This window comes from Maniola hyperantus, chromosome 15 (genome assembly GCF_902806685.2).
Source record: "Maniola hyperantus chromosome 15, iAphHyp1.2, whole genome shotgun sequence".
NCBI lineage: Eukaryota > Metazoa > Arthropoda > Insecta > Lepidoptera > Nymphalidae > Maniola > Maniola hyperantus.
Genome location: NC_048550.1, coordinates 621,855 through 646,133, shown reverse-complemented (window position 1 = coordinate 646,133; position 24,279 = coordinate 621,855). Strand labels below are relative to the sequence as shown.

Sequence of the window (24,279 nt, the reverse complement as noted above, 5' to 3'; positions counted from 1 at the left end):
ACGTATCTTGACCTTTACTTCCTAGAAGAAGTATTGCCGCTTCAATTATCATGAGAATTTCCCGCTTTTATATCATTTGCTGTACCAAAACATTCCGTTTAACTTCGCATTTAGTCTTTCACAATGATTTAAATATCAGAAGGATAGCGTATATATTCTTTCGTTTGTCGATTTTATGTGAATATTAATGGGAACTATTTTCGTGACTATAAATAAACAGCCAGGATATTATCTATTATGGCACAACTGAAAGCCACAAAGCAAAATAAGAAGAAGAAGAACTATTAGTTTGTGATAGATACAAGTCATGCTTCTGGTTAGTGTTCATGATACAATGATGATAAAAACCAATACAAAAAGGCTAATCCCTATATATAAAACCGGCCAAGTGCAAGTCAGGCTTGCTCAACGAGGGTTCCGTAATACAGTCGTATTTTTTCGACATTTTCCACGATAATTCAAAAACTATGATACATAAAAATAAATAAAAATCTGTTTTGAAGAACTTTCATATGATACTCCACTTGATATAGTTATCTTACTTCGAAATATGAAAATACTAATTATTAGTTCATGACCACAAATTCACGGTTTTTAGATTTTTTCCTTAATACCAGCTATAAGACCCACTTACCTACCAAATTTCATGATTCTAGGTCAACGGGAAGTACTCTGTAGGTTTCTTGACAGACAGACGGACAGACAGACAGACAACAAAGTGTTGCTGATCACAAATCTCGAGAACAGCTGAACCAATTTCGCTAATTCTTTTTTCATAATATTCATTGAAGTACGGGGAGAAAAATTTAAAAATTTCCTGAAAAATAATCTTCTGTTAGGTGGTACGAAGTTTGCTGGGGCAGCTAGTTATAAAATATTTGCGACAAATCCTGAGTCCCAACATAAGCAGAGTGAGTGGCCTTTGAGGAATTATGTTGTATATTTTGGAAATATAAGTTTTGTGTGAATATGCCTGAATTTTTTTTCTTTCATTTATCATAGATTATTATCATAGATGGGTACTTATATTAGGTCTGTAATTTATATAATATATGTCTTTCTTGATTTGAAATACATACACTTTGTTCACATATTCTTCACTCCATATTTAAATGGTTATTATCAGATGTTAGTGAAAATAACTGGGGAAGATGGCTAAACAAAATGAAAAGGCCAAATTCGGACACCCAAAGTCAGTCATCCATATAGTTACCAATTGGGGTAAACATTGCTTAATCAGTGTGATCACTTTATATGAGTTGCTACAACTAGGCCTCTCCTCAATTTATGAATAAGTAAACTAAAATAACAGTACTAAAATCTATACTTCTATACCAATAAATAAAGTGCTTGCTTTATATAAAGTTGTAAAATAGACCCTTAATATACTTACCTACTTAAGTTACAAGGACATTTTTTTATCATTTCGGTCTCATTTTCCTTTCAGAGCATTTCCACCATGGCTGATGATGACCCTGGGCCTTCCTCATCTAACTCAGGTATGTTTTTAGTTTTTTATTCATTATTATGATGTGCTGCAAAGGATTTTTTTATTAATTTTCTTTATATAGCAAGTATTTAATATAAAATATGCTTCATGTGTTTTGTTTCCGTGTTTCTGAGCTAGACTAGACCTTAAGTTTATAATAATAAAGTCCCCGACCCAATTACGGCGACGGCGCTCAATCTCAGTTGAGATTAGCCAACTGCGCGGGATATATTATAGTGCACACACCATCGATATAAATGACAAGATATGGTCAACCGAATAAAATTTTTCACGGTTTTGGAACCAAATAAATCAGCGCCACCTCTTAGATACTAATGAACGACCCGTTTGAAATCCAGACGTCACTGAGGTTGCATTGGTGCTAAAGCACCACTGAGTCGGTACGAGTCACCACCACGAAGTAATGTATCAGTCAATGGCACACACAGACCACCACCAATAGACTTCTAACCGGACACTCGCGATCGCCAAGCTTAGGCAGTTGCTCAGCATAAAAGTCGGCCCACGCCCGTTCGGTACCCTCATTCCGCACATTGTCTTGATTATGTGACTTTTGAGTCCACCAATCACAACAAAGCATTCTCCCCTGTCCCCCGCCAATATTTTACGATTTTGTTTTCATGCATAACCTTGTACAGCACGCGGCCGATATAACGGTATCTCTATCTCGTTTTAACAGTGTGGCTAATTCCGTTGTACACAATCTCTAAACTAAACTAAAATGTCACGTCTAAATCTATTGCTGTCCCTTTCATACTGTTGCTTTCAGAAAAGGATGGCACTAGATTTAGACCTGTTAATTTAGTTTAGTTTAGAGGTTGTGTACAAGAGAATCGGCCCCACTGTAAATCTGAGCTAAGTCAAAGTTCGCTCTATAAATCTCAGCCTGAATACGATTTGCAATACAGATAAAACCAGCCAAGTGCGAGTCGTGTTTTTTCGACATTTTGCACGATAAGTCGAAAACTATTATACTACAAGTAAAGCCCTTTCATATGATACCCTACTTTGAAAATTGAAAAAACTAATTATTTGTTCATGAACCCATTTTAATTTTGTTTTGTGATGTAACCACAAATTCACTGATTTCGGATTTATTCCTTTACTTGTGCTATAAGACCTACCTACATGCCAAATTTTATGATTCTAGGTCTACGAGAAGTACTCTATAGGTTCCTTGACAGACAGACGACAAAGTGATCCTATACCCTTATAGGATCACTTTGTGATCCTATACCCTTATAGATCCTTTTTTCCCTTTGAGGTACGGAAACCCTAAAAATGATGACGTGAAGCGTTTCGTACGCGTAGAAGAAATGTTGACGAGATAGAGTTCCCTGTTAGGTTTTAGAGGATGTGTGGATGTCTCCAACCGTGTGCACCGTGTAAGGTTTGTAGAGCTTTGTCTCTGTCACTCATACCCATATGACGTTTTGTCGGGCTCAACGACCGAGACAGTGCTCTACAAATCTGCTATCTCCTAAAGTTCGATGTTCATCACTTTTGGGCGCGTACTGTACCTGTATCCTGAGATGTAGGGATGGTCGCGGGGGCTCGTCCCCGAGGCGGCGATCGATGGCGGCAAGGCCACGGCCGCGCGGCTATCGATTACGTATAAATAGCGCAGCCCTACTGCGCCCGCGCCCTCGCACCACCCCCGCCCAGTTCGACGCCCCCTTGACCTTGCCTCTTCCACGTGCCTGAACCTCGCGTTTACCTTGTGCCTATCTTCCTGTACAAAGAGGCATCTCCTTACTTGCATCACTGGTCACTATACCCATAAAAACTAGCCAATGAACGCGCCTTCGTCAGTTTTTAAAATCGCTTAGTTGGAGGGGAAAGCTTGTGCTAGGAGAGGTATACGACAATAGTGCAACGTGTGGGGTTTGAACCGGCAACCTTTAAAATTTTCAGTCCGCTCCTTTAAACGTTGAGCTAGTGAGGCTATAAAGGTAAGACGGAAAAAGTTTTTTTTAAAATAAAAATAGCGAGCAAACGACCTGTGCGTTGCCGGCCTTTCAGGAATTCGTTGGTCCGCCCCTTGAATAACCCCATGTTGTAATCTAAAGGGAACACCGCCGAGGGCAGTTGATTCCACAGTTTGCATGTGCGTGGAAAAAAGGATCTGGCACAACGGGTGGTCGAAGTGCTCCAGAAACCCAGGTGGTGAGGGTGGAATTGTTTGCGGTGGCGTGCGGTGCGGTTGTAGAAAAAGGAGGGTGGAATGAGATCAAACAACTCTTCGGAACACTCTCCATTATAGAGGCGATAGAACACGCAAAGAGAGCTTACGTCTCTGCGGTGTTCCAAGCTTTCCAACGAGCCGGTTAGTTTGTAACAACCTTTAAAAAGGTTAATTCGGCTACTCGGAATAAAAATCCAATTCTTGGTATTGTCGGGAGTAGCTACTGCAACGCTAATGATAACACTCGTATATCATATTGAGTGGGTGTTTTATGGAAGGAGGGACTGACTACCTAAAATCATTTCTACGAATGAGATTTTCGGTGTTATTTTGAAATTCTATATGATTATTATTGTTTTATCAGTTATTGTTAAAAATCCATACTAATATTATAAATGCGAAAGTGTGTTTGTCTGTCTGCTAGCTTTTCACGGCCCAATATTTTTACCGATTTTATTTTTAGTATTTACATTATGACAGTCACTTTTTTTTCGAATTAATTTAGTTTTTATGTACGTACAATAAATTTTAACTTCTCTATTGTTCTCAGCGACTCTTGTGGTCCCATACTATATATGGCTCGAACAGCCCTTTTCTGAAGCACAAAAATAGAATTAATATCAGCAGCATTACCCCACAATAATATATCTACCATATGACAATATAATGCTATGAAAGTAACTAAAATTGACTAAAATATTGCAATATATGCAATTGAATCACCATTCGTTTGCTCACAAGGTATATTGTAACTATATGACTATATGTATGTAGGTATATTATAGTTAAAGTTGTGAAATGTGGCTTTTTGTTGACTGCCGTAGGTTTTGTTGATTAATCCAGAACTTGAAGTTTCCAGAGGCCTAAAGGAAGCTTAATAGAAATAAAGACATCATCATTTAGTTATAAATAAATTGATTGTAGTTAACCTGTCATCGATAAAAATAATCTGCTCGCACAACACAATGATAAATTAATGATTTGCTAAAAACCGGTCAAGTGTGTGTAGGGCCACCTAAAGTGTAGGTTCCGTAGTTGCCATTCACAATATGCGGAACCACAACTAACAACTTCTCTACATAGTATCTTTAGAGCCTCAATAGCTCAACCGGTATAGGAGTGGACTGAAAACCGAAAGGTCGACGGTTCAAATCCCGCCCGTTGCACTATTGTCGTACATACTCCTAGCACAAGCCTGACGCTTAATTGGAGAGGAAAGGGGAATATTAGTCATTTATTATGGCTAATAAGTATTCTTTGATAAAAATAAAAAAAATAGTAGGTAGATATAAAATAAAGTGTCTGTATGTATGTATGTATGAACGCGTAGATCTTTTAAACTACGCAACGGATTTTAATGCGGTTCTCACTAATAGATAGTGATTCAAGAGGAAGGTTTAGTTTAATTCTCAAAAATGAGAGATGTGAATTAGGTCGGAAAAAATCCTCTCATTTGAGAGTTTCCGAGGCGTGCGCTGCATAAATGGTCAAAGTTACACGAAAACCATGTATGATCAAATTGTTTCTCTTAAAAAGTTCTACAAAAAAGTCCACGATAGCATACATGTATCTTTTAAGGTTGGCTCACAATAATCGATTTAATGCTTTTCAAATGTGATCTGAAACAAAGCCTTACTTTCGAGGGTGTTTTTACCGACATGCTGTTGATTCTTATCAAAATAAAATAATTAATCATTTGTAATATTCAATTTAGACCAAAATTGCCCTTTACATCATTTAATTTACAACAATATCTTAGGAGATATCACAAAATTAAAATAATATGAAACTAAGTAATTTTCAATCACAGTTTTTCATGAAATTTATTCGACATTTTACAAAACCAAAACCATTTTACCTACTATAGAGTCTCTAGGCTAAGCTACATTTGGACGGACAGACGGACATGGCGAAACTATAGGTGTTCCTTATTCACTACGGAACCCTAAAAACAAAGCGAACACGATTACACCAGACACCCTGCTGACATTAAACCTATTAATAGAGAAGCTGTCATTATTAATTACACTCTTGATAAGTAAATAACAGCACAGATTTATAAACACTGCCGCGTGGCTCGCTTGATTGCACATTGTGTCTGTCCGTTCCCATGTTTACATCTCATCCGCATTCATAGGAATTACTTCATAAAGGTCTGTACGCACCTGAGCTGCGCGTCACTGCACGTCGCGGCACAGAGCATCAAAATATTATTTCTATAATTTTGTATGGCGCATATCGCACTACAGCGGCGCTGCACTGCGCTTCGCCGCGCGTTGTGGCTGGAGAGAATATTTTGAAGCGCAGCGAAGCGACGACGACGCGTGGTGCAGCGACGCTAGCGGCTAGTGCGACATACCCAGCGGCGCGTCGCGTCGCTTCAGTACTCGTACGTCGCATCGCTCGGATATGATACACGCGCATCGTGTTAAGTATTTAATGTACATGCATGATACACCTCAAAATAAGTTTTAATTTTTGGCACATGACGTGTTCCTTATGCTCTTAGAAGTATGTATATCCTCAAAAGTCCCAACCCCTAAAATGTCGGCTTCCTCCCTTCTCCTCTTCCCCTCTTCACTGACGCTCATCTTGCGACGTTGTTGCTCGTAAGCGAACGGGTATAACTATAGAAGTGACGCGAGCTGCCGCTTGCTGCGGTTGTAGTGCGATAGGTAGGTACGAAGTGACGCGCCCTGCAGTGACGCGAAGCGCAGCTCAGGTGCGTACAGACCTTAAATCTATAATTAATTATTATGTACCAACATACGATTAAAATAAGACAATAGTCATTGTTGTAATGGTGATGACTGGCGTTGATCAGATGTAGAACTTTATCTTCGTTTATTTTTGAAAGACCGAAGAGAGGTCTCCCGAGTCTTCTTTTATGCTGATGCCCGCGATTTCGTACGCGTGGATTTAGGTTTTTAAAAATCCCTTGGGAACTCTTTGATGATTTCGGGATGAAAAGATACTTGTGTCAATTTCCGGGACGCAAGCTACCTCTGCGCCCATGTAAATCGATGCTAGATAGTAGGTCGGACTCACAGATATGTGAATGTCGGACTCGGCGCGGTTCCCTCGCCTGTGGAGATGGCGCCTAAGTCGTGGCAGTCGGCCGGGTCCCACAATAATTTGTTTCCGCCTCGAGCGTTACGATAAATCAAAAAGACCGTAAAAGAACAAATTGCCTAGCTGTCTCCTTGTGTTGTGACTACGGTTGTTTGGATACGGAAGGTCAAGGGCGCATATAGGAAGGAAGCCGGGAGAGGCCCGGGCCCCGGGTGGCGGTGCGCGCTCCACCTCCCCCTCCCCCTCTGCCAGGGCTGCTAAACGTACCAAGTATCGAGCATTGTGTTTACGCTACGATATTATCGCATTTATTATTTACGGACAGGTTTTATTTGTTTACGTCGGAGTTTCCTCAAACGTGCGATTTTGTTTACGTTAAACCGCTCTATCTGTCCGTGAACAATTGATAAATTCGCCATCAGTTTCCTTCAATCTTAAATAGGTAGCTAGCTTAGCTATACATATTTGTAGGGTTAGTAGGTACAGGTTACGCGGCCGAAAGTAATGTACATCGGCCTTTAGAAATGACATTTCGCCTTTGTAGAGCGTTGTCTCTGTCACTCATACCTACATATATGACGTTTTGTCGGTCTCAACGACAGGGACAGTGCTCTACAAATCTGCTATCTCCTTCTAAAGGTCGATGTACATTACTTTCGGCCGCGTACTGTAGCACCAATGGGATCTTATTAATAAGCCTCCACTGTCGATCCCGAGGAACAAAGACAGAGATAAACAGTTTGTAGCGTTCTAGGGAGGCAAAAAGGCGCCCCTGGGAACACGGCAATATAACCGAGAGGTTGGTGGGGTGGAGGGTTGTTCGTCTGTCTGTCTGTCAGCAGGGCGTATCCAATAAGTATTACGTACTTAATAGGTAGAGCGATAAAATTTTTACACAGTGTGTATTTCTATTGCCGCTATAACAACAAAAAATTAAAAATTCATAATGGCCGCTGTGTAAATTTAAAAAAATGTAGGTAACCTTTTCTAATTTTGTACGATGGTTCATCGGAACTCTTTATATGCGAGTCCAACTCCCACTTGACCGGGGTTTTTCTGTAATGGAAGTCGCAATAGAAGTGACAAGAAATTGGCTATGAATTTAAACCCCTTTTTTTAACTTTGCGTTTGGATTGGAACCCTCGTAGCTTTAGTTTTAAGTTTTCGTAAAAATTATCACCACTATATTTTATTTTATTTTATTTTATTTTTATTTTTCATGTACCAAAATTGTAGTTACAAAGTAATAATAAATTAAGTTACATTGGAAATGCTTATCTCTAAACAGAGATTTCTTCCAGCTTCCCATTCAAGGTTGTGAGTAAGACGTATCAAGAAGTGAAATAGGTCTACGGTACTAGAATCTAATAAACTACATAAATATCTTACAAATGCAACAACCGACCATCGTCTTCGTCCGCGTGGACTATACAAATTTCAAACCCCTATTTCACCCCTTAGGGGTTGAATTTTCAAAAATCCTTTCTTAGCGGATGCCTACGTCATAATAGCTATCTGCATACCGAATTTCAGCCCGATCCGTCCAGTAGTTTAAAATTTGAGCTGTGCGTTGATAGATCTGTCACTCAGTCAGTCAGTCACCTTTTTCTTTTATATATATTTAGATTTAGATTTTGAATAAAACATTTGAATTTTGAAACCAAGACAGACGAGCGAACACGAACCCCTTTGTTTCTTTTCGGTCGGATAAAGGAGTCAACCCTAGTGGCTCCACATCCAAGAACATGGGCGTGGCTGTGTCTGGAAATAGCCTCAGCAACACGGTTTGTCAACACACGCCCACGCGGACGAGCCTGTGGGGGCGGGGGTGCGCCGGGGGTGGAGGACAACCCCGCGAGGATTCTAAGAAGTCGTGCTGCGTTCCCACCTGCTTCACCCAATTGTTTTCGCCATTGCAGCCGTTGCAGAACTGATTGGTTTTCATCATCATCATGATCAACCCATCGCCGGCTCACTACAGAGCACGGGTCTCCTCTCAGAGAGAAGAGTTTTGGCCATAGTCTGCTGCCCATGTGCGGATTGGTAGACTTCACACGCCTTTGAGAACATTATAAAGAACTCTCAGGCATGCAGGTTTCCTTACGATGAATAGAATAGAATAGAATAGAATGTTTTTTTATTCATGTAAACTTTTTAAAAGTGCTTATGAATAGTCACTAGTCTAGTCAATAGTCACTAGTAGTAGATGTTTTCCTTCACCGTTAAAGCAAGAGATTGGTTTTACTGGAGTTTTATTATGGTTAGTAGATATGTCTAGCTAAGACACAACATATTGTGATCATCTTTATAATTATGAAGTATCAACTGATAGACGTCCACTGCTGGACATAGGTAGGTCTCTTGTAGGGACTTCCACACGCCACGGTCTTGCGCTGCATGAATCCAGTGGCTCCTTGTGACTCAGTTCACCTAGTGGGAGGTCTTCCAACGCTATGCTTTCCGGTGCAAGATCACCATTTTAGCACTTTGGGACCCCAATGTCTATCGCTTTTCGAACTAGGTCGGTACCTATGTGCTCTGCCCATTCGCTTCGCAACCCGTTTAGCTAGATCGGTTACTCGGGGTCTAGGGATCTCATTTCTGATTTGATCAAGTAGAGAAATACAATTGGCTGTTTACAACAAATTTCAGCACAATCTGTCCAGTAGTTTTCGACTTATTTTACGTTGGCCAAATCGGACTTTAGAGTATTCTAAGTCAAAGTCAAAACGTTTATATTCATAGTAGGTAAAAAATTACGCTTTTTAGGGTTCCGTACTCCAAAAGGACAAACGGAACCCTTATAGGATCACTTTTGTTGTCTATCTGTCTGTCCGTCTGTCTGTCTGTCTGTCCGTCTGTCTGTCTGTCTCTCTGTCAAGAAACCTACAGGGTACTTCCCGTTGACCTAGAATCATAAAATTTGGCAGGTAGGTAGATCTTATAGTGAATTAGTTGAGGGTTAGATCACACAAAAAAAAAATGGCTATAAACTAATAATTAGTATTTTCTAAGTAAGATAACTATATCAAGTGGGGTATCATATGAAAGGGCTTCACCTGTGCATTCTAAAACTGATGTTTATTTATTTTACGCATCATAGTTTTTTAATTATCGTGCAAAATGTCGAAAAAATACGACTGAATTACGGAACCCTCGTTGCGCGAGCCTGACTCGCACTTGGCCGGTTTTTAATAGTCTCTGTTTGCATTTGTAAGATGATGATATAGTGGTGATAATTTTTACGCCGACTTAAAACTAAAGCTACGAGGGTTCCAAACGCGCCCAGGTCTGAGAAGAGCCCACAACAAACTCAGCCGGGTATTCTTTTTACTATCACCACTTTACAAGTCTAGTTTTCCAACATCAAGTATAAGCCCGCCGCAGTCAATTAATGTGCTGTGAATATAAAACAGTAAAAAAAGTCTCAATAGCTCAACCGGTAAAGGAGTGGACTGAAAACCGAAAGGTCGACGGTTCAAACCCCTCCCGTTGCACTATTGTCGTACCTACTCCTAGCACAAGCCTGACGCTTAGTTGGAGAGGAAAGGGGAATATTAGTCATTTAACATGGCTAATATCCTTTAAAAAAAAAAAATCGATAGGAGCAGCGTTACCTACTCGAAGCGCAATTAATCGCGCCCTGGTGGGTGGCTTGCACGTGGGGGGGAGGCTGCATGCCTAGCTTATAGCTACCTAGTACCTATAGTGCTGCCACAGCTACGCGTGGACCTAGATGACCTGTATCGTCGAGCTTTAGAGCTACGGATTTTAAAACGCACCGCAACTCACCGCACAGAGGTGCGCGCTGGATCTTATGTCTTATGTCTTATGTCTCCTATGCTGTTTAAATAAAAATAAAAATAAAGTTAATAGGTACATAACCTATTTTTAATCTTAAATATATAAGTAGGTACCTATAGTATAAAAGGAAAACCAACAACAACAACTGACTGACTGATCTATCAACGCACAGCTCAAACTAATGCATGACTCGTGCTGAAATTTGGCGTGTAGATAGCTATTATGACGTAGACATTCGCTAAGAAAAGATTTTTGAAAATTCAACCCCTAAAAGGGTAAAGTGAAATGAAATGAAATAATTTATTTGTGTGAATATGGGAAGACAAGGTGTTTACAATGTAGTCCACGCAGACGAAGTCGCGGGCATAAGCTAGTCCTTGATATGAGTCAAAAAGCATAAACCAAGTTAGGATTCGATTATAATGGTAGGAAATAACAGTATCTAATTCGTTTAACCATGACCTTAAAAACATATTATTAGGAAATGTATTCGTCTTAGCACTAACTTCTTTCCCAACACAAGCTATGTAAATGTTAATGAGTCGTGCCGAGACCGCAAATTGTCTGCGTAAGATGCGATCTAGCTGTATGTAGTTCAGCCTCCACAGCGCACTCGGGGCCTCGTTGCGAAACTACCGAAACAGCAGCGAGAGCTCCGCAAATAGACACCGCCAATACATGCACTCAAAGTTAACTATTATAAGCCCGATCGCACAACATTGCACGTTGTAAGCTTGTAACATTTTCAACTGGTTACGTACACGCCTTAATTCCAAAAATAGCATCCACCCTAGTACTTACATAATTATTGTCGGTTGGAGGCTGTGTTTCCTTCCCCCACCACCACCCCACTGCGCGCCGGCCCGGCCGACACGACAGTCGGTGTCCGACCGCCGAGCAGAGCGGAACACGCTTTTCGCATTCCAAACGTATGTTATGTTCTGCGCATATTGAAGATATGTAATTTACACGTAATGTTAATCACCACCTGCTTTTAATTCCATTTATTTATAGCTATAACTATAATTTGTTTATCAAATAAACAGTATACGAAACTGCTTAGACATTAATCGCATAGAATGAACACATTAACTTAAAAGTTAGCTAAGTGAAATTAGTGTGATAGTGCTATTAATTAAGTGTGTTTGTTTGCTAAACTCATTAACTACAATGTCAGCCAATCCGGCGGCGGTTACTGCCACAGGTAAATATATTAGGCTAGAGAAATATTGCTTCTTTGTAATTGTGAATATAGTATATTGGAAAGATGAGAGATATCGTTTGTCAAAATGTCATTGTACTACTTGGCAAACTGCATCAACAACATTGTGACACATTTCAGGATTCTTGTTCTACAAACACAGAACACTAGTTACCTAGATATTCAGGGACCACTTTTCTACAGCATTTTTCATCGAAATTTCACTTATGTAAAGGGAGAGATCAAATTGTCTCTTTTAATTCAGAAATTGTTGGCCAGATTATATTTTATGCTCCTCAAAAATTAACGTTTGCTGATAAAACTAATGGAACTTTAGAATTGTAATTTTATTTGTTTAAATAAAAATAGCGAGCAGGTGGGTCACCCGATGTTAAGTGATCACTTGCAAACCAGAGCATTTGTACCAGAGGAACTTATAAATATGGGTAATATTAGGTATAATAATGTCATCATCATCATCAATGTACGGATATTATCCGTACCTGTATCTGTCCTTATTTGTATCGGGTATGGTTAGGGTTAGAAACCGTGGTTAGAAACTTTGCAGCTAAGGAGAACCAGAGCTATTCTGTACCCGAACCTGCATCTTCTGGGTTCGCGCCCGATGCCTTGACCATTCGGCCACGGTCTCGCTTACTGCTAGTGACGAAATTGGTGATATGTATGTTAACTCAGTACTGAACTCTCCTCTCTCTGACCCTGTCGGCCTGGTCTGTATTTGTGTGACTCTTATTACCATTACTTATTTAAACTTTGTTTTAAATAACCTTTTTCTTCTCCGTATTATGTCTTAAAAGCTCTCAAGCAAATCAATTCTTTGTGAATCTCTACCGTATGATAAACAAAGTACGAACTGTATTCTCCAGGTTTCTTGTTTGATTTGAGTGGTTTTTGTTTCCTTTTTTTGTGCTTTTGTTAGAAATCAATCAGCACTTAAGGACATCTCTTTGTGTGTACGTAGGAAATTAGGTTTCGTATCAATTAACTGTTTAATATTGTTTTAACGACCGCTTGCGTTGCGAACAATAACGACAATGGCACACCATTTTACGGGTTTTATGTCGTTACATTTACTTATGTCAATACAATAAGGAAGTGCTTGGTAACTTGGTTTCCCTGTTTTTCGCTGAATTCTTGATCATTTAAATAGATAGAGTTCTTGATTAATTAATGCAAAAGTCAATACTTACCGTATCGATAAGAAGACGGCATGACAGGCCATCTGGAATGCAAGCTAACTTTCTGCCAATTTAAAGTTTAAACAGATGAACTGTGAAAAGCTCGCAAACAGATAAAGACACTTTCGAATTGACTATGGATTCTCTGAGATAAGCAAATACTACTACTAGAAATTACTACTACTAGTAGAATACTGCTAGAGTATTAGATTGTTCCAGTATTCTAGTATTTCCTATATTGAATGCCCTGGTTGCCGTTTTCCCTGCCCATATAATATTGGGACTTTCAGAAGAAGAATGAGTAGGTACCTTTTAGACAGGCGCGATGAGGCTGAGGCTGCATCATCAACTCATCACTTACGCGCATGCATGTAGATTGTAGGTACTTATATAGTTTAAAAATAAAGCCTGCAGCAAATTTTCTCAGTTATAATGTAACTAGCTGATGCCCCCGACTTCGTCCGCGTGCATTGAGGTTTTTAAAAATCCCTTGGGGAATCTTGATTTTCCGGGATAAAAAGTAGCCTATGCTATGTCACTGTCAATAGCTCAACCGGTATAGGAGTGGACTGAAAACCGAAAGGTCGACGGTTCAAACCCCGCCCGTTGCACTATTGTCGTACCTACTCCTAGCACAAGCCTGACGCTTAATTGGAGAGGAAAGGGGAATATTAGTCATTTAACATGACTAAGGCACCGATTCTAAGCACAACCTAATTTTAGAGTATTCGCGCCCTCTTCTTACTATTGTAATATGAAAAGGACAGAAGCAGTTTGATATTTCTAAATTTAATTTTTAGATGGTAAAACCCGTGATTTTAGCACGCACTCGCGAACCTACTGTTTAAATTTGATTGTGCACTTAAATTTAGAGTCTTTAAATGTGAAAGTCATGTTCCGTTCCTTTTTTAGCATTAGTAAAAAGAAAAGGATGCAGATACTCTAAATTTAGTTTAGAGAGAGACTAGAGAATCGGGGCCTAATATTCTTAAAAAAAAAACTTTTGATTTTCCGGGATAAAAAGTAGCCTATGCTATGTCACTCTCCAGGTGTTTAACTATACCCATGCAAAAAATCACGTCAATCCGTTGCTCCGTCGCGACGTGATTGAAGAACAAACCAACAAACAAACTCGCACTTTCGCATTTATAATATGGGTACTGATTAACCCTGCTAATGTCACGATGACGTGTCAATGTTGACCCGATTAGCCGGAATTCGGTGGCGTGTATGTTGCGCGCTGAAGTTGGGGTTACACGGAAAACGTGAGCTCACGCCGTTGTACAACTTACGAGCAGCCACGTCACGTGGTGTTACAAATCGCGCCCAGTTTGTTTAAAACAGCTTCATGCAATTTTCTAAGGCGTTTTTATTGTGTGCTACCTATTTTTATACTATTGCCCAAAAAAGATGTGTAGGTAGAATGAGTTTCTTTAGTCACCCTGCGTGTTCTTAGTAGTGAGCCGGCGATGGTCTGATGATGATGCTGATGATGTGCATTTTGAGCAATTAAATACTTTTTCGCTGAAGAAAAACATAGTGAGGAAATCTGCATGCCTGAAAGTTCTCTATAATTTTAGTGTCAAAGACAATAAAGTACTTTAGTAGAGTGAACTAGTGTTAGGTAACACAGTTTTGATCTTGAATCGACATCTGTTAAATATTAATGTGACGTGAAATCAAAGTTACCTACTCGACTGGCCTACTTGACGCCTCGGTGTCGCTTGGCCGACTGGCGTCAAATGTAAGAAACATTTGACGCCTGCTAGTGTAGGTGAAGCCTCGACGTTTTGTTACGAGTTCGCTAACTGTCGACTGTCGTGACTCGTGAACTGTGATAATGTTCTCAAAAGTGTGTGAAATCTGTCAATCCGCACTTGGCTTGACATTCTGAGACCCTTTTTACTATGAGAGGAGACTTGTGCTCAGGCCGGCGCGGCGATAGGTTTTAGGATGATGACAATGAATTGTAAGAAAAATGGTCGCTGTCAAACCGCAATCGGACATTCGGGTCACGATTGACGCACTAGCTAACTGTGTTTAGTGGTTCAGGCGACAGTTTGTATGTACCTCGGAAGTTGGATTTCCCACCGTGAGTCACGGGCGCGTCAGTGTCTTTGGAAATAGATGTCGACCGGCGACGCGACGCGTCAGTCAGTCACCTGCGAAACTGTGCGGATCCAAGATTTTTGTTTTGTCTACGATATTGGATTCACTTGTGTTATTTGCGGCATTGACGCTGTTTTTGAGTCAGTGTGTTTTGATTATATTATTGCACAATCAAGATGATCTAAAAAAAAATATTCGATTGGAAGTTTGCCCTTAAGGTGTTTTTTTTTTTTTAAAAAAAAAGAATAACCATTTTAAATGACTAATATTCCCCTTTCCTCTCCAACTAAGCGTCAGGCTTGTGCTAGGAGTAGGTACGACAATAGTGCAACGGGCGGGGTTTGAACCGACGACCTTTCGGTTTTCAGTCCACTCCTTTACCCGTTGAGCTATTGAGGCTCTCAAGTTTGATACATCCAGCCGCAAAAATTCAAATTTAAGTTACGTTTTTCGAAAATAGTAGACTGATCATACATCGAAGGCTTATATGGTAATGAGTTTTGCGGGCATAACATTTATGCATCTAAATGTTTTTCCATAAAACCTTTGGACAAAAATACTCATAGGACCTCCCACTAATAAGACCACAGCGCTTACCACTGCGCCAGAGAGGTCGTCAACCTATACAAAACTATTTGCGTATGTTGTTGCCTCGTTCCCCCGGTCCTAGTCCCAGGATCCGCTTTCCTAAATTTTCCTCTCCATTTCGCTCAACCCTTGGCATCTAGCCAACCAGCCAGTCAAAGCTTTTGGAACTATAGTATTTTGCTCGCTTCTAATGACCTTCAGCCCATGCTTCCTGCATCCAATCAAGCGCTGTATCATAGGCGCCACGGTACTAACGAGTAACGACCAACGTCGGGCTGTCGGTGGTTGATGCTGACTCGGCGCCGCGCCGCCGCCCAGCGCGCGACCGATATCGCCCGGCCACCAATCAAACGATAACTCTCGATCCATGATACAAGACCTTCAACTTTTTTATAGCAGTTCTAAAGTTTTTGAAACCTCCCTGGCGCAGTGGTAGCGGTCTCTGGTTCGATTCCCGGCAGATACAATTTGGGAAGGTGGAAGGCTTTAGCCTTGGCTAGTTACCACCCTACCGCCAAAGCCGTGCCGCCAAGCGATTTAGCGTTCCGGTACGATGCCGCGTCGAAACCAATCCAAGCAGCCACCGTCCGCGTCGGGCTGGCGGTAGGTATATACGCATCACGGCGCCATGTGATGCTGACACGTCGCCCGACCGAAATAGCCCAGCCACCAATCAAACGCCCATTCAATCATTTAACTCGCGATCAATGATACACGACCTTCAACATTTTCATAGCAGTTCACAAAATTTTCCAAAAAATATATATTACAAACTAGCTTATGCCCGCGACTTCGTCCGCGCGGAGTAAGGTGATTTTCCGGGATGAAAAGTAGCCTATGTCACTCTCCAAGACTTAATAATACTCATGCAAAAATCATGTTGATCCGTTTTGTTCTGTTGCGACGTGATTGAAGAACAAACCAATAAAGGAACAAACAAACACACTTTCGCATTTATAATATGGGTAGTGATTATATATATATATATTTTTTTTTTTCTCATTATATTAAAACTTAAAGCTAGCCTTATCTAATTACTATATAAATCATGACCGCGTGGAATGGTGCCAAGAATACTGGCTGCATTTTAGCGCTGGACAGCCAGGCTGATCCGTTGCGCAAAAAACGGAGCCAGCCTTTCTGTCACCAGATGAGGCTATTAATCGCGGTGAAATGTCTCGTAAAAATTTTTTAGCACTAAGACTCCATGGCCCCAGGGTCTCCACGGCAAACGGCACAAAAATTTAACTCTCTATAAGAGAGGCATACTTGCGCCGCTTGCCGTTTTCAGCTGTTTCTGCTGCGGCTCCCGGTCTTGATGCTGTCTTCCTGATATGACACGGGGCCAATGTGTCAACGCAAGTTGCGTCCCACATTAGCGCCCGTCCCCGTTCCCAGGGTTTTTTTACATGACTAGTATCTGGGGTCAATGAACCAAGTTATGTTTTTAACTTGATGATATAGATGCCGGTCATCAGATATTTCGAGTGGAGCGTGAAGCGAGCGTGGTGGCGCCTCGACTCTAGTTACTCACTCACGGCGACGGCCGGTAATAACTGCGATATGTTTCCTTCGCCATCAGCTGACTCAGCTGCTTGGCTCCATGCCTAGCTTATTTAGCCGATAGATCTCATGTCAATGCTACTTTTTAGGGTTTGTTGGTTTGTCCTTCATTCGCGTCGCAACGGTGCAACGCATCGACGTGATTTTTCGCATGGTTGAAGACTCCAGGTCTTCCAGTCTCCAGTTCCCACGGGATTTTTAAAACCTGAATCAGCTAGTAAGTACCTACATATTTGTATGACGGCCATTTTGAAGAATCATGGATACGAACCGAATACGGATGAGTTCACAAAGGCCCCGAGGGCAAAATAAATTACGTACATTTAACTGTGCTAATACTAAACGTTTGAGTTCACCTTTGATCTTACATCATGTTTCAAGTGCGTCAAACTTTTAAATACAGATGACGCAGTTTTGGACGACTTAACAGTTTCTCAAAGTTTTGTACCTACCTGGCCTCGTGACATTCAAAGACGTAATGGCGAAGGTTAAGCCTTGTCGAAGTTATGGTGTTTCTTAGAAACTTCGTATATAACTTATAAGCCACCATTCGGTATCAAACATAAAATACTTTTAAATGTTGTATAGAAGAAGGCGTTACTTTGCGGAAGTCCATGATATACAATGAACCAAAAGCTTAATTTGCTATAATCCGCTGAAACAGGTCGAATCGATTAAGCTTTTAAATTATATATAGATAAATTAAGCTTTTGGTTCATTGTATAAAATACTTACTAACGAAATGTAGAGTAGTTTGGGACCTATCAGCACTCAATAAATTCAAGTTAGTGGTAGATGTAGTCGACAATACAAAAGTATTTGTGAATTTTTTTTGACAAAATTAATTAATATTTTGCAATCTACTCCCTGAATCGAAAAATGGTTTTCACGTTTTCACACGTCCGCAATATTTGACATATCGTTGATTCAGGATCAATCCGAGAGTTCCCTCACTCTAGTTAACTCTGGCGAGGTCGTCAAACCGATCTGAAATAGGTACTCAACTATTAATTTATCACCATTAGAAAATAGCACATGTAATATTATGTGACAACGCAGTGGCGGATTTGCCCTAAGGCCCAGTAGGCCCAGGCCTAGGGCGGCTAGATATTAGAGGAGGCCAATCATATACAAAAATCACTTTTTTTAATAACAAAAAAAAAATTGCGCCTGCTGCGCTCGCGCTCCTATTTGACATTGGATTGTATTTTACTGACAAATCAAAAGGTAAATTTTTAACTGCCCCCCCCCCCCCCCCCCCCCACATCAACTCATGGCTACGACCATGATTAATGGGTGTTGAGAAAGGGGCGGCTGGTACTTACGAAATCCTGGGGCCTAGGGCGGCCAAGACTGCAAATCCGCCACTGTGACAACGAGTGAGTGTGATGAGCCGTGTGTTTATTTTGTGATCGCAGGCGCCATGAAATCGCGCGTCGGCGCCGCTCCGTCACTATCACTATTCACTTCTCACTTCTCACTTGCCGGTTACCTACCGTATTTACCTCATCACGGTTTTATATAGATCCTCAACCATTCCACCATCCCGATAGTTGAATCATTTTATCGGCAGAGGAAATTTGGGAATTCATAATTGGGTCTTGCACTGTAGTAATAAAATGATGTGATTTTTTGTATTAGTGGTAGTTTATGGAGCTAGAATTAATTTTAAAAATCATGATTTTTATTTGTTAAAAATAACATAATTAATTGCCAACGTCACGCTGTACGAAAAGCGAATAATGACGTCACAAATCACAATGCGTAAACGACAAATAAATATAAAAATAGAATAATTTCTACTGGAAAATATTTTGTTTATACAATTTTAGATTTTTTTTCGCTTGGTGTAAAATATCGTATTGGCATAAATAAATTTATTCTTCCTCTTCTTACTCGATATGAAATTTAAATGCCAACGGCACCGTGTTGTTTAGCATGCGGCACGCCCACGTGCTCCGAATGTGAAAAGTGGAACGTGAGTCCAGAGGGTAGGGTAGGTATTTGATAAAGATCAAGCGTAGGTAGGAACAGTTGCGGCTCCATAATACAACCCCGCGTGGGCCGACCTATAACCATTATTTAGAAAGCTTCACGATTAGGGACTATCAATTTTTTTCAATACTTGTCTGTGCTATTTTCAACACATTATATCGTAAAGGACAACCACTTTCTGCCCACGTGATACTGCATCATGCAGTCGGTAACTCGGTAGTAGAAAGTGTTAAGCTGGAAAAGTTATGGTTAGGTATATCACAAACCACTAAGGGTTATGTTGAAACTCCTCCCTACCTAGCTCTCATCTATACTTATAATCTAAATATATAAAAGGAAAAGGTGACTGAATGACTGATCTATCAACGCACAGCTGAAACTACTGGACGGATCGGGCTAAAATTTGGCATGCAGATAGCTATTACGACGTAGGCATCCGCTAAGAAGGGATTTTTGAAAATTCAACCCCTAAGGGCCGGTTGTTTCAAACCATTGGTCTTCGTAAGATTCGTTCGTTAAAATTTAACAGACGTAGACGAACTTTAACATCTGTTAATTTAAGTGCGTTGCTTCATTGTACAAAAAACTGTTCGTCATTGTTATTTTGGTTGCGTAACTAACCCTAAAAATTAACTTACTTCTCCGTATCCTTTTTTTTATTTCATTTTAAGTATATTAAATTATATACATAGTTATTAATATTGCTACTTCGCATTTTAAACACTTTTTCTTTCTTACAAACTCTCTTTCATCTTCAAAAAAACTACCATTAAAAGCTTTGAATTAAATTGATTCCAGTATAATTTGTAAATAAAATATTCCGTTTGTAAGAAGTATGAAGTTACGAACTGATTTGACGATCACCAATGGCACCAGCACTGGTTAACGTAAACGTAACTTTTTAACGAACGTGAGCGCTAATAGATGCTGAATCAACGCTTTTTCTTTACTTACGTTCGTTAGCGCCATATTTAAAGGTTACGTGTCCGTCAAAGTTTGTTGAAACAACCGGCCCTAAGAGAGTAAAATAGCTAGTAATTTCTATAATTCCTCTGGTCTGGTCTGGTGGGATGCTTTGATCGTGGCTAGTTAGTAGTTACCACCACCCTACCGCCAAAACCTGGCCGCCAAGCGATTTAGCGTTCCAATGTGGTGCCGTGTACAAACCAAAGTGGCGGGTTTAATAAAAACCAGAAACCAAGGTGGGTTTAATAAAAACTGTTAGGCGTTAGCCCACGTCCATCTTAGACTGCATCATCGCTTACCACCATGTAACATTGCAGTCAATCGCTAACTTGGATCTTAATAAAATAAAATAAAGATTTTCGGTTTCAGAATAATTTCTAGTCACACTTTTCGGCTGCCACTCAACCGCGATGTTATCTCGAATGAACTAATACAAAACGTTAGCATTCGTTCGCGTCATACACTAAAATTAAATAACATCTTCCTAGTGGTGAAGTTTTTGCGTGATTTCGACAGTAGGCTTAGTACGAGATTTTGCATCTCACTTACGTTGATAGATTTGGACTGTCAATACGGTATCATCATCATCAACCGATAGACGTCTGCTGCTGGACATATGTCTCTTGTAGGGACTTTCATACGCCACGGTCTTGCGCCGCCTGAATCCAGCGGCTCCCTGCGACTCGTCTGATGTCGTCCGTCCACCTAGTGGAAGTCTTCCAAGTTCCAACGCAGCGTCTTCCGGTGCGAGGTCGCCATTCCAGCACCTTGGGACGCCAACGTCTATCGGTTTTAGAAAGAAAGAAAGAAAAGAAAGAAAAACGTTTATTTTTTAAGTTACGTAAACGTTTATTTTTTGTTTTACGAACTATGTGACCTGCCCATTACCTTAAGAAATTTTCAATTTCTTTTCAAAGATATCTCCACTTTACATTTTATTTCGATCGAGCGAATTTACGTTATTGCGTTTCGCCTCACGAAGTGTATCAACGTTGGTGAGATGTAGAATCTCGTACTAAGCACACAGTTGTGTCACGTCCACTCGGCGTGGCCTCGACTTTGACGCGGAGGAGATAATTTAGTGGCCGCCAACTTCCAACTCCGTGCGAGTTGACATAACATCTCTTTACATTTTATTTCGATCGAGCGATCTTCTTCAAACTTTTTCTTTATTTGCTTTATCTATTATGTAATTTTTTTGTTCTGAAGACTTCCTGTTTTTTTTAAATTGTCAGATAGGCTTGCGCTTGACAACAATCATGCTTGAGAAACAGCAATGATGAGGTCTAGGTTGTAGCGCGCTTGCCTAGAAGATGCCTATTCACTCTTGCCTTGGAGGTATTCAAGTTATACTTGGCAGAAAATACGAACGCCGGAAGGGCTTTTCCATAGAGCAGAAACAAAAAGGAGTTGGCCTAAGCAACTGTGCACTGTGATTTTCAACTAGGTCCTGACGTCATCACTGTGGGCGGGGCCTTAGTTAGTATGCTGTCTGCGTTCGTCAGGTTCACATATATTGAGACTCGTATTATCGGTGTGTTTTCGCGTTTTTAAGAACAAAAGGATGAAGTGTTGTGTTTTATCGTGTCAAAGTTATTCAGACAGACGTTCTAATGCTATGAATGGTATCACATTTCATTTGTAAGTAATTTTATACGTAATTATTAAAATAGTTCTAGATTATTGACATCTAGTGTGAGATAGCTGAACTATGTAGTGACATCAATATATCGATGTTAGGTCGCTAAGCGAGTAGTTTTGCTACTAACCCGCAGATGGAAAATTGAGAAGTGGGCGGCGTTCCACAACCCCTCACCCCGCAAAATGTCACTCGATATTTCATAGGGAAATCTTAATACAACATCTCCTCTTTGTTTCTGCTCTATGGGCTTTTCACACCTTAGCGGTTCGTATCAGAAACGGTGAGCAGAAATGCTTCGTATAAGTAGATTGATGTTCACAGGGATTCATTAGAAATATTAATTTTTACGATCCCTTCTACACTCTCAAGTCTAAGGGCCGGTTGTTTCAAACCATTGGTCTTCGTAAGATCCGTTCGTTAAAATTTAACGGACGTAGACGAACTTTAACATCTGTTAATTTAAGTGCGTTGCTTCATTGTACAAAAAACTGTTCGTCATTGTTATTTTGGTTGCGAAACTAACCCTAAAAATTAACTTACTTCTCCGTATCCTTTTCTTATTTCATTTTAAGTATATTAAATTATATACATAGTTATTAATATTGCTACTTCGCATTTTAAACACTTTTTCTTTCTTACAAAATCTTCAAAAAAACTATCATTAAAAGCTTTGAATTAAATTGATTCCATTATAATTTGTAAATAAAATATTCCGTTTGTAAGAAGTATGAAGTTACGAACTGATTTGACGATCACCAATGGCGCCAGCACTGGTTAACGTAAACGTAACTTTTTAACGAACGTTAGCGCTAATAGATGCTGAATCAACGCTTTTTCTTTACTTACGTTCGTTAGCGCCATATTTAAAGATTACGTGTCCGTCAAAGTTTGTTGAAACAACCGGCCCTAAATCTCATGTCTCACCCAATTCTTAATTTCATTTCATTAATTCATCCGACAACCAAGTGACACGAGACACCACAGTTAACCTTTTGTTTTTACTGAAACATGATTTGGTTCATAGATACCATTTACAGAGTGTTCTTGTTTATGTGTCAACAATCCGTCCGGCTCCAGCAGATAGACTAGAGAAAACAAAAGCGCCATGAGTACAACAAAAACTACTTTTTAAATAGCTAATTCAGAGGCGAATGTGCTTTTGAGTTATAATATTCGGGTGAAAACTAAATGCATCAATAGTAATTTCGCATGGAGTTACTCAATTATATAAATGAAGTAGAGCTTTGGTAAATAGTTAATTCCATTTTTGTAACTAGACGTCATATATTTAGGCGGCGTTGTGTATGGAAGATTTGCTAAGCTTCGAAGCAAGAAGCTACCTACATGTAATTGTATCCTGTCGGCAAGTTAGTGATGACGCGCAAGTTTTTTTCAATGAATAATTAACAACCAACGTGATTGTTGTCACGTAATAAATAGGTGCAAATTCTCTTTGCGTCAATCGTTTTGATGTCTTCATGTTATTGAATGCCTTTGTTGAGTTTCTGTGCGCGTTAATTGATTTCAAAAGGCATTTGACAGTGACCATACAAATTTATCTTCGTTTATGTAGGAATTGAACACCTTTTAAATTTCAACATTTCAATACATTAAATTATGAAAATTATTTAAGCAAGAGTTAACAAATTCAACACGGTTTGGGTAATTTAACCTTTTGCAGCAGCTTATTATATTATTTTAAACTTGGCCGACTTCTTTTTAAAACTATGTTTTACAATGACCCTTCTCATTCTGAGAGAAGACCTGTACTCAGTAGTATTCCGCCGATGGGTTGATTACGATGATGATGATGTGTACTATGATTTGTATTAGGTGTGTATGTCGCTAAATAATTATCAGGCTGTGAACTCTCCGCGCCTTGGTGTGACATGAGCCTCCAGGTCACTGCTAATGTTGTCATCGCTAGTTTCGTGTCACTCTCGCGTAAGATCAAATTCTCGGAAAGCTGCATTTCGCTTCTGGGCTCTGGCACGCGTTGTCTTGTGTTTACTGCCAAGATTTCGGTCGTTTTAACAAAAACGAGTGCGTCAGCGGCAGGGTGCGGTGCGGTGCTGCAGACAGCGGTTCGCAGTGGCTGTTCCGAATGAATGAGGCGCGCAGTGCGCTCGCGCAGCCGGCCGGCCCGCGCTCTACGATCTACATCGTTCAGTGTCCGTCTGCGATCCGAGCTCGCCTGTCGCGTTCAGTGTCACACCAGTTCGCCCTTCGCCGCTCGTCGCTAGCGGCAGTGTCAGTTCCAACATAAGATGCTTGCGTTCATCGCAGTGGATACCGTTTGTGTTACAGTTTTGCACAGTGTTTAAAAGTGGATTCCGGACTATACCAGGCCGTGGAGCACGCGCAGCGGCTCGAGCGCTCCCGGGCCATGTATGTCATAAATTTAGGTGAGTCCGCAATCCTTTATACATTCCTCGTTCTTCACCA

The 24,279-nt window shown here is 40.3% G+C and overlaps 1 protein-coding gene across 1 annotated transcript in view; it reads left to right on the top strand.

Annotated features, from left to right (window-relative positions):
* Positions 1–24,279, top strand: part of HDAC4 (histone deacetylase 4) — a 116,565-nt gene that overhangs the window by 280 nt on the left and 92,006 nt on the right. Inside the window, exon 2 of the mRNA XM_069503524.1 lies at positions 1,448–1,499. Coding sequence (XP_069359625.1) covers positions 1,460–1,499 — 40 coding nt within the window. The 5' untranslated portion in view covers positions 1,448–1,459. The remainder of the gene's footprint in view (positions 1–1,447; positions 1,500–24,279) is intronic.